Source organism: Pollicipes pollicipes, unplaced genomic scaffold (assembly GCF_011947565.3).
Source record: "Pollicipes pollicipes isolate AB1234 unplaced genomic scaffold, Ppol_2.1 Scaffold_4881;HRSCAF=5763_pilon_pilon_pilon, whole genome shotgun sequence".
NCBI classification, from domain to species: Eukaryota; Metazoa; Arthropoda; class Thecostraca; order Pollicipedomorpha; family Pollicipedidae; genus Pollicipes; species Pollicipes pollicipes.
In genome coordinates this window covers 13307542-13321867 of record NW_023596576.1, presented here as the reverse complement: position 1 = coordinate 13321867, position 14326 = coordinate 13307542, and the positions used below count along the sequence as shown (strand labels likewise).

Genomic DNA, 14326 nt, shown 5'->3' with positions numbered 1-14326 from the left:
GTTGAGACTTTACGACGGCTGCTGCTGAGGTTATACGGCGTCGCTTGCCTTTCATCCTGGCAGGAAAGGCGGGCATCGCGAGGAATAGATATTTCCATATATTCTGATAGACTTTTATCACAATATGTTTCGTCCAATACCCCAATCCCAGGACGTTATCATTCCAGTGCGCCGAGCAATGGCTCCTCCATAGTCTAACAACTGAACCTCACTGCCGAGACTCGTCACAGCTGCCGAGGGTGTCAACTGCAGTTGTTCCCGCCACAGACCGTGCTGGAGAGACGGTTGCATGTGTCGCACCATGCCGGGAGACAACACAAACTGAGCAGCGGCCAAGCTCAGCAGGACACGAGCTGAACAGCGGCCGAGCTCAGCAGGACACGAGCTGGGCAGCGGCCGAACTCAGCGGGACACGAGCTGAGCAGCGGCCAAGCTCAGCAGGACACGAGCTGAGCAGCGGCCGAGCTCAGCAGGACACGAACTGAGCAGCGGCCGAGCTCAGCAGGACACGAGCTGAGCAGCGGCCGAGCTCAGCAGGACACGAGCTGAGCAGCGGCCGAGCTCAGCAGGACACGAGCTGGGCAGCGACCGAGCTCAGCAGGACACGAGCTGAGCAGCGGCCGAGCTCAGCAGAACACGAGCTGAGCAGCGTGTAGGTACCAGCCAGCCCTTACGCAGCATAACTATTATGTGCTGGGCAGGACCGCGCGCCAGCCGTCCCCAGCGTGACTACCAGGTGCTGGGCGAGACCGCGCGCCGGCCGTCCCCAGCGTGACTACCATGTGCTGAGCGAGACCGCGCGCCAGCCGTCCCCAGCATGACTACCGTGTGCTGGGCGAGACCGCGGGCCGGCCGTCCCCAGCGTGACTACCACCTGCTGGGCGAGGCCGCGCGCCAGCCATCCCTAGCGTGACTGCCATGTGCTGGGCGAGACCGCGCACCCGTTTGGCGGGTGCTGACACGTTTCGCCCATGGCCAGTGGCCACCTTACCACTTCGGCGGCCATGATAGATGGATGAGTATGTTCGGCCAGCGCACCTTACCCCAGCATCACCTTGATGTCATCAACCACTTTCCCCTGCAGAACACTCCCCGTCTTTGACCAGCGAGTATCTTTCGCCCTCGGACACAGCGACAGCGCCATCTTTGACCAGTTTGTCGAGATGGTGTTTGACGTTCACGGACGCGGGACGTCGCATGTAGAAGGGGATGTCCTGAAACAACAAGAGTTTGCGAGGCATGTTAGAGTTCTAACCGAGCTACGAATATCGAAAACAAGATGTGAAATTGGACGGATCTCTTCTCGCCGCTGAAATCAACATCACACTACCGACTAATAACAAAGCCCAGTCCACGTTCTTATGTACTGTGAGCCATGATTTTGTGACTCTCATCGCCTTCATAAAGTTATGGCAAAACAGACGGCTCTATCTGAGTGAGTAGAAGATCATACCTTGCTTATGCGGTGACCACACCATCCAAAACGCCTCAGAATGCGTTACCGGGGGTTACAGTGCGTTACGATGTCTTATCACAATGTTTCAATGTGGGGCCAGATCCACAAAGACTACCTGCCCAGGTCGGGATGCGGCCGCGGCCTACCGTGTACACGGTCGTCACCAGCTCAGCAACGGTGCGAGCGTCGGGGTCAGAGGCTCGGAGCGCCGCCACGAGCTGACGCTCCCGCTCCAGTCGGTGGTCGATATAGTGCTGGATCTTCTCCACCGGATTCTGGAGAAGACGCACTTTCAGACGCAATACTGCAGCATTCTCAAGACCACTTGATTGAATCATTTGGGAAAGAGGAGAAACCCCAGAACCCTAAAGAATGTGAGTGATAAGTCAAAGCATATCAAAATAGAGGAATTTGTTGCCTGTTTTAATATTTCAATTCCACAGGCATCAAACGTCAACACAACGTAAGGTCATAGCCGTGCCATAATGATCGGGCAGTGGCGGCACTGCCCTTCCATTCGAGCACGTGTCCTTAGAAAGAATTCCGAGGCTACAACAGCGTTGCACGGCCTGATGGAAGTGACTCGGTGGACAGCTGCGATGTGCTCTCCGTGTGCCATGTAAGCCTACATTGGGAAACATGGGCCGTGACGTGGGCAACCATCCTTACATCGGGAGCTGGTACCTGGGGACACATGCTTAAACGATATAATGTATTGTCACGCCGCATTGTCACGGTATTCCAACAAAGTCGCTCCGAAATGTTTTAGTCACGGTTATATATGATGCCCTCATTTTATGTTCCCCGGCCCTGTGTTGTAGTCTCCAGCCATCGCAAGACGGAAAAGGGTCAGATATCCGTAACGTAGCCCATCATAATACATGTATATTCTGAAACCACAGAACCTATGACCTATTTGAGTGCCTCTAAATGGTTTTACACATTCTTGCTGCTTTTTTAGGGCGCACCATTCTTCTTCCCCCATGACGTATTACGTATAACACCGCACGTTTTCATTCTACTTAATTTTGCATGTTTATTTCCATTTTTATCGTTACCATTTATTCACATCCACATTCATGCATGTCAAAATTTGATAAGGAGAGGGGTAAATGCCCAGGCGCCCCTATCGAATGGCCTACTGTGAACAACATTACATGCAGATTAGAGCACTTCTTCGGACCTTATTCCTCGCCGATAGATGAAGAGACGTTCAAAAATCGATATATTGATATTTCTACCACCGGCACGTGTCACGACCGAACAATGTAATCACTGACGGCTGCATTGTATCCGTCATAGCAAACACAACACATATACTGACTGCTCATTACATAAGGTTTCGACAAAAGTTTGTGTCCAAAACGTCAAGATATCCCCATATTTTCAACATCTACTATCATCAACGGCGAATAAAGGCAAGAGAAACGGTATTAATCTCAGGAATGGGTTGGCTAAGGAGACTGGTCCCAGATGAGGAGGCATCACACATGAGCAGCTGGATCGCACCCATGCCCCACCCAGCGCTGCTGCTCTTCACGGGGACCCGCAGACTTACCTCCACGACAGGTCCGTGGCCGGGGTAGATGACGCGGGGCGCCATCTCCAGCAGCCGCTGCAGCGAGGCCATGTAGTCGGCCAGGTCCTCGAACACCGCCGTCGTCTCGCCAAGGACACAGTCGCCGCTGAACAGGACGCCGCCCTCGCTCATCATCAGCACCACGTGGTCCGTGCAGTGGCCGGGCGTGTGCACCACACTGAGGGCGCACCGGGCGGCGTTACGCGCGGGCCGGCCTAGTACGGCCGCAGACACCGGCGCCGCGGCAGGCGGCGTCACCCGCAGGCCGGCCCAGTACGGCCGGAGACAGCGGTACCGCGGCCGGCAGCGTCTCGCGCGGGCCGGCCCAGTACGGCCGGAGGCGGTGCCGCCGCGGCAGGCCAGCCCGACACATGCATCGGACGAGTGCGCCCCGGGCCCGCCGCGGCTCGACGGCGCGAATGCGACACGAGCCCACTGACCGGCCAGCCCTCCTCCGCGGGATAGACGAGAGCTGCCGAAGATGGCGGCGGTGGACGGCGGATGAATCGAGCCAAGATCGCGACGTAAGCCCGTCAAAATGCAGTACGATCAGGCCAGCCGGCTGGGTCTTGCTTCGCAACAATTGGGTCGGTACCAAATGCAGGAAAAAGGGAGTCTTGCTACCCCACAATCAGGATGCCCAACCGCTTCCTCACTCCCCGAGAACAGTCGGAAGCCTCATAAGCATTCGCGCTCACTGGTCACAGCGAGCAGCGAGAGCACGATACCTCCCCTGGCATCGGCGACAGCGGGACCTACCGGAGCGTGGCGCCCTCTGTGCTGATGACGTCGCCATCACTGAGCAGCGTCACACCGGGCGTTTCCGCCGCCTCCGGGCGCGGGAACTTGCGAGCCGGCACGTCTGGGAGCCCAGAACCGGCGTCACAAGCAGCCATGCAGCGGGCTCGGGGGACAGCGCGCATGGCAAGGCCGCACGCAGCCGCACGTCGACGCCACTCCAACACCACCCCGCTGGTCCTTTGGGGTCAATGCTTCCGCACGGCCTGGGCGCAACAGTCGCTACCAGGCCCCCACGTCCACACAAATGAGGGAACTGCACTCCTCCCGCGCTCTCCGACTGGTGTCGGGAGCGTCAGTCAGACGGTGACGGCAGTATAACAGTGACGTCAGTAAGACAGTGACGTCAATAAGACGGTGACGTCAGTCAAACGGTGGCGTCGGTCAGACGCGGGCGAATGCTTGGCTGAACACGCCCGCAATGTTGGTCACGTGCCAGCGGAGTGGCATACTTGATTTTTTCGAACAACCGTGATATTTACTTTAACACCTGCCACCACTGTAGCCACCGCGCCCACAGTCACGTACAAAGATGTCCCGATACTGGGAGTCAAGTACTACACAGTTGGTAGGACTCTTCCCGGCCCCACTGACTAGCAGCGGGACGCGCAGGCTGCCGACCGCGCCGCGTACCTCCGAGCCGGCGCCGGATGTCGGCCAGCCCGCCCACATGGTCCGGGTGCCAGTGGGTGAGCACGACCTCCTGCAGTTCGGCGTCCGCCTCGCGAAGCACCCGCTCGAGCCGATCCACGTACTCCGGCACCGACGCGCTGCCCGTGTCCACGAGGATCCGCCTGCCAGCATCGTCACGTGCCGCACAGCCGCCATACGGCGTATCCCCCGTGGGAGCCAGGATCCGCCGGCTGGAGCCGCCACGTGCGGCGCACGGCCATCGCCGATCATGTCATTACACGGCACACCGGTGTCAACCAGCCTCCGCTTGGTCATTCTGTGACGACTGTGCGACATATGTAGCTCAACAAGCACTGGTGAGAGAGACCAGAGACGAGGTCAGCTCTGTCGTTTTTGACAGATCGAACAGTGAACATTACAAGCGCCCTACCCACCCCCGACAAAACATCCAAGGCGTGTTTTGAGGAGATTCTACCGCGAAGGAGAGCCGGGAGAACAGAAGTGGAGGGGGAGAGCAGGAGCAGGGGACTTAAGCTGCCCTTCAAATATGAAACCTTCGGCCCGAGGTACATACCCTGCTGCCATATACACCTAGTTTTTTCTCCGGTGCACAATTTTGTCTTCTCGACCTATCCAGTCGCATGCGTCATATCATCGGTCCTGCTAGGAACGTGCAACTTCACGATTGGGAAGACATTTTGGGTGAATCGGGAGTCACTTGGCTTCCCCTTAGAATGTTGAAACTGACATGCCAACATCGACGCATCAGTGGTAGAAGTAACCTTGTGCATCGCACCAGAACAGCATTGCCAAAAAATAGCAACCAGCCTCAAATAGCGCGGATATGCATCGCTCGGTCCAACAGTTAATACATTCATGCCACTAACGGCATGCTTGGATTTCAGGCCTGTGATTGGACAGCTTATAGACAAGTTCAAGGCGTGGAGTTCATGGGGTTCACATGAAGCAGCACGGAGTTCACTAGAATGGACCAAACCACGGTAACCTCGATGACGGGGTTCATCACAGGTTCTAAAGGCCAACGTCTCATGGTCAGTTTGGCGAATTATTCTCTGTGGGCATGGAACAATCTACTGAGTGAAAGGCATTTCCAGGGAAAATTGCAAAAGTCTCTTGAGAATCGGCGCTCTCATTTGTGAGGCAATAGTTTTCGACGTACCCCGTCTGAGAGCTCCGGAGTGGCAGCGCAGAAGCGCTTTTCAAGTTTTCCGAGTGGTGGCTTCAACAACGGTGCCCTTACATGTGGCATTTACACTCTACACCATCTACTGTGTGCTATGCACACTCAAGCCAGCGACCAGCAGCACACAAAAGTACACCTCGGCTCTTCTGTGAGCGATGCAGAGGTCGACATACAGCCAACTCTTCATCTCTTGTTAGAAGTGGACATCCAACCCGCAGTTGCTACGATTGCCTATGTCAGTACTTAACCGGACTTTGACAAAACGCTTCGCAGCTATGTTTTAGTATGCAAAGGAAATATGTGCATTCTCTGAATTGTCAAGGACTCGTCTGTGATCCACAAATTTATGGAGCGCATTTCAGCGCGGTGCAAATATCTGTGGAAGCTTCAGCTACGCTTTCAAAAACAAAACAAACATGCTAAAGCTATGCCAGGCAGTGTTCTTGGAAAGGGCCTGACCATGCTATCAGATCGTTAAATTAAAGGTTTAAAAGCAGAATTTAACGGCGAGATCTCGGTGAGCACCATGCACGGCGCCGCCTGTCGTAACCTCTAACGTTACCTGACCTTTAACGCGGCCGGCCGCTGCCACCGGCCGCAAGCGGTCCCCGACAGGGGAAAACGGTGAGCATCTGAAGAATCCTGGATCTGAATCAGGAAAAGCACAAGCGTGGGTCCATTTTCGGGGTATTGACCCGCCACGGGCTGAGAGACCTCGAGACGTACCGTCTGCCTGTGCCGACCAGGTAGGTGTTGGTTCCCTGCAGCGTCATCGGACTGGGGTTGCAGGCGAGCACGCGGGTGACGGCGTCAGAGAGCTGAGCGACGCCCGGCAGCGGTGTCAGGCCCGGCTGCAGGCGCCAGCTCTGGAGCCAGCCGAACGTCTTGAACACGGCGCGCATCAACATCGCCTGTCGACAGAGGCCGTGGTCACGTGACGACGATCGCTGGTTGAGACCGGGTCACGTGACGACGATCGCTGACTGAGGCCGGGTCACGTGACGACACCGGCTAACTTCTCGTGAAAGGACGCGGTAGGCGTGATTCGCGAGAAGCGTGTGTTCACGTGAACAGACACGTGAAGAAGCAAACGTGGGTAAGTCAGGCGTAACGCGCAACCGCCGCTTGGCCACGGGTCGACTTCGACGCAAATTGTTCTCGGAAGACGCGGGCGTTTCAGTCCTTTCTGCAGGAGCGGCCGATATCCCCCCCACTGAGGAAGTCCAACGCAGCCACTCGTCCCGGATACCCAGGCACCTACGGCCCAGCGATGACCGAAAAAGATCATTTCCAGGTTTGAAGCAAACGGGTGACATTCCGTAGTTTCAAAATTTTGAATGCAACTTTTGACGGTTATCGAAATTTGAAGCGGCATTCTGTCAGAGCGAGAAATAAACTGTCATGTCGGAAATATTTTGCAGGGCACCGTATCCTGCATATGCATCTAAAAGTTCTACGAACTGCTTCCAAGATGTGGGCATCTGAATGCACTTGAATGCATTTAATATTGCATAGGACTGTTGAGTGTATGCGTCCCTTCTTTTCAGATGATTGTACTTTGCCGTGTGCCTGGACAATACTGTGAGTGAGAAATGGAGGCATTCTGTGCAGTTGTTTTCACAAAAAGTTACTTTGCGGAAGATGAACGCGGTTCTTACCTATTTTTAACTTGGTTTCCCGGACAGGATTCCCAGTAAGAATTCAGTTGCTGGCACTATCACTTTTACGGCATCGAGCATAAGTTACAGGTCATCACCAGCTGTTTATACCTATGCTAATGCGGAAATCGGTCTGCTACGAGAAATTGGATGCTGTGACAAATGTTCGCTGCATTTAAATTCGATGCGAAGCGTCTTTGCCGCATACAAGGTTGGCTTCCAGCTAGCCGGCTAGCGGACTATCGGTGACCGATCGGGGGACCGTTGCGGCTGGCTGACTGTGGAGGGCTGGGAGGTTGAGGATCCGGGAAAAAGGTATACGCACAGATAAAAGCCATGAATTTGAGATGCATAAATCCACTCCATTGAACTCGTTCGTCATTACAGATTCGCACAGCTTCAAAATTAATTACGTGTTTACTACGATGTGTTACTAATGTTAGAACGTGTTCACGCATACTTAAATGGCCATCCTATCGCAGTGGCTGACTGTCACGGGGAAGGTCATTGTCTTAGTGGGGAACAGTACGGAAGTTACGTACAACCAGTTATTTGTCTAATGAACGCTGGGGCTGCTTGGGTCCCGCTTAGCATCTCGTTACCCTGTAAAATCAGTACAACTTATTTTTACAGATTTTTACATGAATTTGGCTAACTTTACCCAAATGAGCAAAACTTAATATCGCCGATTTTACAAGGTAGCGAGATGTTAAACGAGAACCGAGCAGCCTCTGGGTACTGTACTGTCTGGCAAGGCCCGGCAGAAATTTCCCACGGCGCGTCGACCTAGGAAAATTTGCTGAGCTCTTGAGAACTCATGGGAATTTCCAGTTTTTCCAAATTCTCCAGTTGGTGGAACTCCCCCACCAGTGCTTGCGATCTTCGGTTGCTCTTGGGTTTTAAAATATATTTTTACTATTTTGATAACGTTCGAAAGGATGCGGGAGACATTTTCAACTCCAAGCCCATAAGTTAAACCAATTCTGGGATCATTTATCAGTCATTGGCAATCAACTGTTCACAGAAATAACTAGCTGGCTAGCCGCCGGTGTCGGGTCGATGGCCGCCGACTCTAAAAACGACTAGCCGCAACAAATGTTGCGTAGAGAATTTCAAGGCAGAGTTCATTACGTTACTTCGGTGTCTTGAAAATGAAGCGGTATTCTCATGCCCCTGGACCCTTGACAAGTCCTTTTCAACCAGCCAAAGAGCTGTCAGCCATGTCGCTGCAGTCAAGCAAGCCAAGTCACCAATAATACCATCTGACCTCCATGTCAAGTGCAGATTGATTACACGCAAACTATTCCTTGCTCTAAGGCAGCGAATCTGCGCCTCTCCCTTCACGCCACCTGGCTGCATGTTGATTTCACTGATTTCCGACTCGCTTGCTGAATAGAAGTGTTCCTGACACTTGTCGAACACGAAAGCCAATGCGGTTCTGTTTTGGATGCTGTCAGACAAGCCAAAGCTCTCTGAAAGATGGGAAATATGGGCAACAAACTAGGATTAGGGATCGAGTCGCTTGATACAGGAACGTTGGTGTCAATTTACCGTTAATATGCGATGGTGCGCTAAGAATCGCTAGTCACTATATGTTCTCAGGATCCACATACGGAAATAAAGCGTAGTTGTAGGCATCTGTCCAGCTATAGACGCGCTAAAACTACTTGAACTCGCGGTTCAGCCACCCGAGACGCGCGAACCAGCGCTGTTTTAGCGGTCACTTCGCTTATATTAGCACTTACTTAAAGCGTTATTCTGCCCGACCCTAATTTTAAAGTGGTTCATACGCCGTTGGTCCCCGTATACTATAACCCCCACCCGAGGTTTAAAAACGCCACGAGGGCTGTAAAGGCATCCCAAGAAATAGAAGTTCACTTCGAGCGCCCGTGGGACCTTGGATAACGTTGCGGTTTTGAGGGGCGCCCGTGGCGTTCGAAAATACAACCGAGCTATCTTCAGGATATCCTGCCCCCCCCCCAAAAAAAAACAAACCAGACGCAAGAAAAGGCTTCAAAGACGCCGGCGCGCGCTGAAGGAGTCTGACGCGCCTCAGTGTGTGTGCATAGCGTTTTAGCGCTGCATTCATTGAAACTGGTGCCCGTAGATAGGGTGTATCCTTCAAATTCCTGGATCGATTTCTGGCTGGCCAATTCGTTCGTTGCACAACGCAAAAAGCTGACCGACGTGTAAAGGGGATGTTCAACATTTCTATGCGGTTTTTAATCGAATTAGCCATCTTGAAGGTCATTCGGCACAGTTCACAGCCCCGCCCTTCTTGAGAACCCAGACTTCTCCAGTTTCTGAGCTACACGCCAGCGAAGATGAGGGTTTTTCGGGGGGAGTATTTCAAGGTCACTCAGGCATTCATGACATAAAAACGTCATTCATGGTCGAGTTATTCATATCCGGCATTCGTGAGCACGATTTCCAGATAAAATGGCCGTCAATTAGCTCTCGGTCAATGTTGTGCAAGGCACGATGACGTAATCAAATAACTTATCGAGGACATATTTGCTAAACCGAGAAATCATGTGGTCTAGAGCAATCTTTTGTATTAAAAAACATGCCAATATATATAAGCGAGCTTGTTTCATCACATCTGATGCTGGTTTTAATATCTTCAGCTGTGAAGCATTCCCTTTAAGGTTGTATTGAAACCATATCCCAATATCATGCACATCACTCAGCACAGATCGAACACCTAAAATCACGCAAGGTTGGCAGCGCCAGCTCATGCAAGCCGCGCAACTAATCCACATTCAAAACTTGCATTCATGCTCAGCGCCCCTAGCTAACGAATATTTCACATTTCTGCCACCCATACCCAAAGCTTGGTCACGCCCACGCCACCCACGACAAAACTCTTTCATGGCAGCAATCATCCCACTTAAAATTATCCATGTCCCTCACAATCCCGGTCAGAACTTTTTTACGCACGCGGCCACTCGCTCAGAACCTCTTCTTGTCTGCAGCAATATATTCAGAGCATCGTCTTGCCCACAGCACTGCTCTCTGGACTATTTTCAGTCAGCGGCACTCCCAACTGGTACTCCTTCATGTCCGCCACGCCTCCACCCAGAACTCCTTCGTCCATGGCGTCCCCACCCACAAATCCCGTGCGCCCATGAGTTCCCACTCAAAACTCCTTCATGTCCGAGGCGCAGAAGCGCTGGATATCGTCCATGCTCATGGCGCTAAGTCGGAGCTCGAACTTCTTCTTGAACTCGGCGAGCAGCCGGGGTGCGTCCTCCTTGCCCAGGTGACGCTCGGCCAGGCTCTGGAGCGGCGCCCACGGGTCGGTCGGAGGTGCCGAAGCCGTCGTCTTCATCGTCACCAGGAACACCTTGGCGCCGGGCGTGAGGCGCGACGACGTCACAGTCTCGTCGTCCTGTAGCGTCTTGCCACGGTATACCAGCTTCTGCGTCTGCTTGGGCACCCGGAGCTTCGACTCCACCAGCGTCTTCAGCATGGATATCGTTGTATCCTGTGAGACCTCGACCTGGCACTCCTCGCCCTGCAGTATCTTTACAGTGATCTCCATGTGAGCTTGGCGCGTCTGTCTGCAACAAAGATGGTTGTTCAGAAATGCCAGCCGTAAACAACAGCGTCGAAGCCGTGGCTCTTTTTCACAACTGCTGACATCGTCCAAACCTAGACGTAACACGACCGCTTTAAGCCTCACACAGGTCACGCGGCGATGTACATGGCCAAGGCTGCTGCGACCACACGCTTGTCAACCAGCCAGTGGTGCAGCAGGTTCTGGTACAGCCGCAGGTCTTTCCTAAAGGAGTCAGCGGACAGTGCACCCATGTGGGTCTCCCCACCATTGTCCGCTGGGGCCCTTAGGAATGGCCTAAGGCTGTACAAGGAGATCGCTGCTCGAGCAACCGTTGCACTACCGGACGGTTGACAAGCCCACGGTCGGAGCAGCGTTGGCCGATGTACCTCCACTTGGCCTGTCTGAGGCCCGAGACGGTCGTGCTCCGTCTGGCTTCGGGTGACGTCCGCCCTCGTGACAACGCAGCTATGGCAATGACGCTGTCGGCCATCCCAGCGGCGGGCCATTTTGAAGGTGTTGCGCCATTTATCGACTCGGAGATACAACTGTTGGATCCGGTATGCGAGTCCTCTTGGCTGGTATTCCACCTTATTCGGATCAGAGGCAGCCGGTGGTTAACAAGCGACTTGATGTACGGGAATGAGAAGTAATCACGCGACGCGAGGGTCTGCTTGGTAGCGACATTGTTTTCATTGACACGGGTTGACATTTTCTTTTCTTTTGGTGGAGGTCGAACAGACGAAAGCGTGGTCCAAGTAAAGTCAGGTGCGGGTTAAAAATGGGGTTTAACGAGCCTACACGACCGTAGTGAACACACAATCAAGCTCTTCGTCGGAAGTATTTGTTTGATTCTCATCTTGACACAATTCGAATATTTTTGGTTTTAAGCATTGCTTCCCCATTCACGTTCTGGAGAATGCCACTTTCTAGAGCAACGGCAACTAAACAACTGCATATCACAAGCCGTGCCAGTAGTCAGCGCTGGTTTGCGGCAAGTGTGCATAGAAAAACTTTGTATGTCTCTTGTTCGGAAGATAAGGTTTGCGTGCCTTCAGTTGGTCAAGATAGAGCACGGAGGGGGGAAGCTGTAACGTGAAAAGTTTGTAAAGTAAAACTTCAAGCAGGCTAAAGCTTGTGTGATAAAATGTTCCTCGGGAAAGTGTGTAACACGAAAGGTTCGCGCACGCAGAAGTCAGCAGTGTATACAGGAGTTCGTCAAGCAGCATCCATGACAGGTGTGTAAATAGCAGCGCCTTATTGGGCAAGCGTGCTGTGGCCGGTTTTTTCATTTGATCCATTTGATCGCTGTAGGCCATTTCAACTTGCTTCAGACTGGTGATAACTCTGCCCCAGTTAAGTGACCATGGTGATAACTGGTGATAACTCTGTGCCCCAGTCAGTTATCACCATGGTCATCCACCCCACTCAGTCATCAAGACCATCTAGAGCTGTTTCCTGTTTCCAAATTCCCGGCAGCCAGCACACTTAAGGGTGGGTGGAACCCCTAGGGTGATGACAGCCAGCCAGGTGCTGGCGGTCGTGAGGTGGTCATTTGCCAGCATCAACATTTACATGCCGCACTGCTGCAAGGACCAAAGCGTACCCATTTTTGGAGCATGGTAACATCATCTTGGGCACGTTCGGCAAACTGGATCAGGAGCGGCTAGAGCTGGTTCAATGATGAGCTACCTGCCTTGTCCAAGAAGTGAAGCATCAGCTATATCCTGAAAAACTCCTACTCCTCAAGCCATGCTGGATGTAATGCCACTGTCACGGGAGAGACATGGCTGGGCTGCAGTATTTCAAATGTTTTAGAGAGCCATGCCCCTGTCAGTGCAGAAATTCCTGACAAAACACAATTCAAAGAAGACAAGAGAATGCCTATGGAGGCTGATGGAACCTTAAACTATGACGCTTGTCCATTGAAACTTGTTCGGCACTCTGATCATAAATAATTGGAAATGCTATTCCATCTGAAGTTGCACCACCAACCTCTACTATTAGGCACCAAATCCACAACAAGCACCCAGTCCATACAAATCACCAGTCCCATACAAAGCAGCAGGTGCATACCAGGGCCAAATTCCCCATTATCATTCCACATATTCCCCGTAATTCCCCCCAACAGCTGTCCTCGAATCACAACCTGATGTTAGGGGTACCTCAGCACACATCAGTTCCTATGGTTCAGAGAATAGTTGCTTGTGTGTGACATATGCACTTGCACCATTGTAGGTGGCAGCTCAGGCAGGTACCTCGCCAATGAAGAATGTGGCCGATGTGATCTTCACCTTTCAGTTGATGCTTGTTTCTGGACCATGAACTCAACCATCAATCTGTCACACAATGCCAATGCCGTTGGTTGAAAGGCTAGACAATGCACAGGCATGTACGTGCAATTACAAACGTTTTTCAGGGATGCATTTGCCTTCCTTCATGACTTCAGTGATTTAAAAAAATAAGGTTATCGCGCTTTGGTCAACGTTTCACACTTCATTCACACAACACCTGAACCGACGTCTCACCTGGCAGTTTGATGTACCGTCTAGATGTCAAGAGAGCTAAATAAGCCACCTGGAAGCCACAGCCGCGCCTATAAGCAATCTAGGAAATTCAGCCACAGAACATCGCGATTACAACCCACTACAAACCAGGGGCAACGTCCACGGGTCAGGATGCGTTTTCGCGTTACGCCCGCGGAGTATTTTCAGGGGGCGTTCAAGCTTAACTCGTCCGATATTTCAATTTACGCAATCCCTTAAGGACCCGCGGCGAAAACCACGCAACTGCTACATTCGTGGTACCAGAAGGTGTATGCAAAATCAAGCTAACGTAGGGGTCCTTATCTAGTTGCAGCGAATGAATGCAGCGGTTGTCCGCTAAAGCTGCTATATCTCCGAAATTGCACGCTGTGAGCAGCATTGATATCTTATCTGTGAAATCGGCGAGGAGACATAAGGTGAATCCAAGGTAATCCGATTGGCAAATCTGTAATTGTTTGGCTAAGGGGTCTATTCCGGGCGTGAACGTGCTTAAGACCAACTACTATCAAGGCCTTCCACGAAAAGGAAGGTTGCATGTAGGCCATCAGCGGGCCCAGAAATGATCGTTTGTGGTGCCTGTGGGTGGGGCTCCTGCAGCTGATCGACTGTCATTACCGTTTACATATGTATGCCTGTGTCTTGCATAGGCCTTCTTTCATAAATCTATTCCAAGCATTTTCATTGGATGGATTTCTGACACCAGAGCTATGCTAAGCAATGCTTGTTTTGTAACCCTGACCTGTCATCTTATCATGAAAACTCAGTTCCATGGCAGTATGTTGTGGATCAAGTTCATCATGCTGCTATACTTGGTGCCTCTGCCCATGTCTGTCATCATTACCTAACCTTCAGTGGTGGCCACCATTGGCTACAAGCATCCCAGCATGGTGGGA

At 52.4% G+C, this 14326-nt stretch overlaps 2 protein-coding genes across 2 annotated transcripts; both read right to left on the bottom strand.

Moving 5' to 3' along the window:
* Positions 1–503: 503 nt before the first annotated feature.
* Positions 504–13452, bottom strand: LOC119101639 (endoribonuclease LACTB2). Its single transcript, XM_037225046.1, has 7 exons — positions 13416–13452; positions 6397–6581; positions 4467–4627; positions 3795–3897; positions 3015–3213; positions 1603–1731; positions 504–1214 (listed from the first exon to the last, which is right to left on the bottom strand). The coding sequence occupies exons 2-7, from the start codon at positions 6576–6578 to the stop codon at positions 1065–1067; spliced, it is 924 nt and encodes a 307-aa protein (XP_037080941.1). The 5' UTR covers positions 6579–6581; positions 13416–13452; the 3' UTR covers positions 504–1064.
* On the bottom strand, positions 9903–13202 carry LOC119101640 (ubiquitin-like protein 4A). Its single transcript, XM_037225047.1, has 2 exons — positions 13146–13202; positions 9903–10891 (listed from the first exon to the last, which is right to left on the bottom strand). Exon 2 carries the CDS (start codon positions 10870–10872, stop codon positions 10468–10470), a length of 405 nt encoding a protein of 134 aa, XP_037080942.1. The 5' UTR covers positions 10873–10891; positions 13146–13202; the 3' UTR covers positions 9903–10467.
* Positions 13453–14326: the final 874 nt, after the last annotated feature.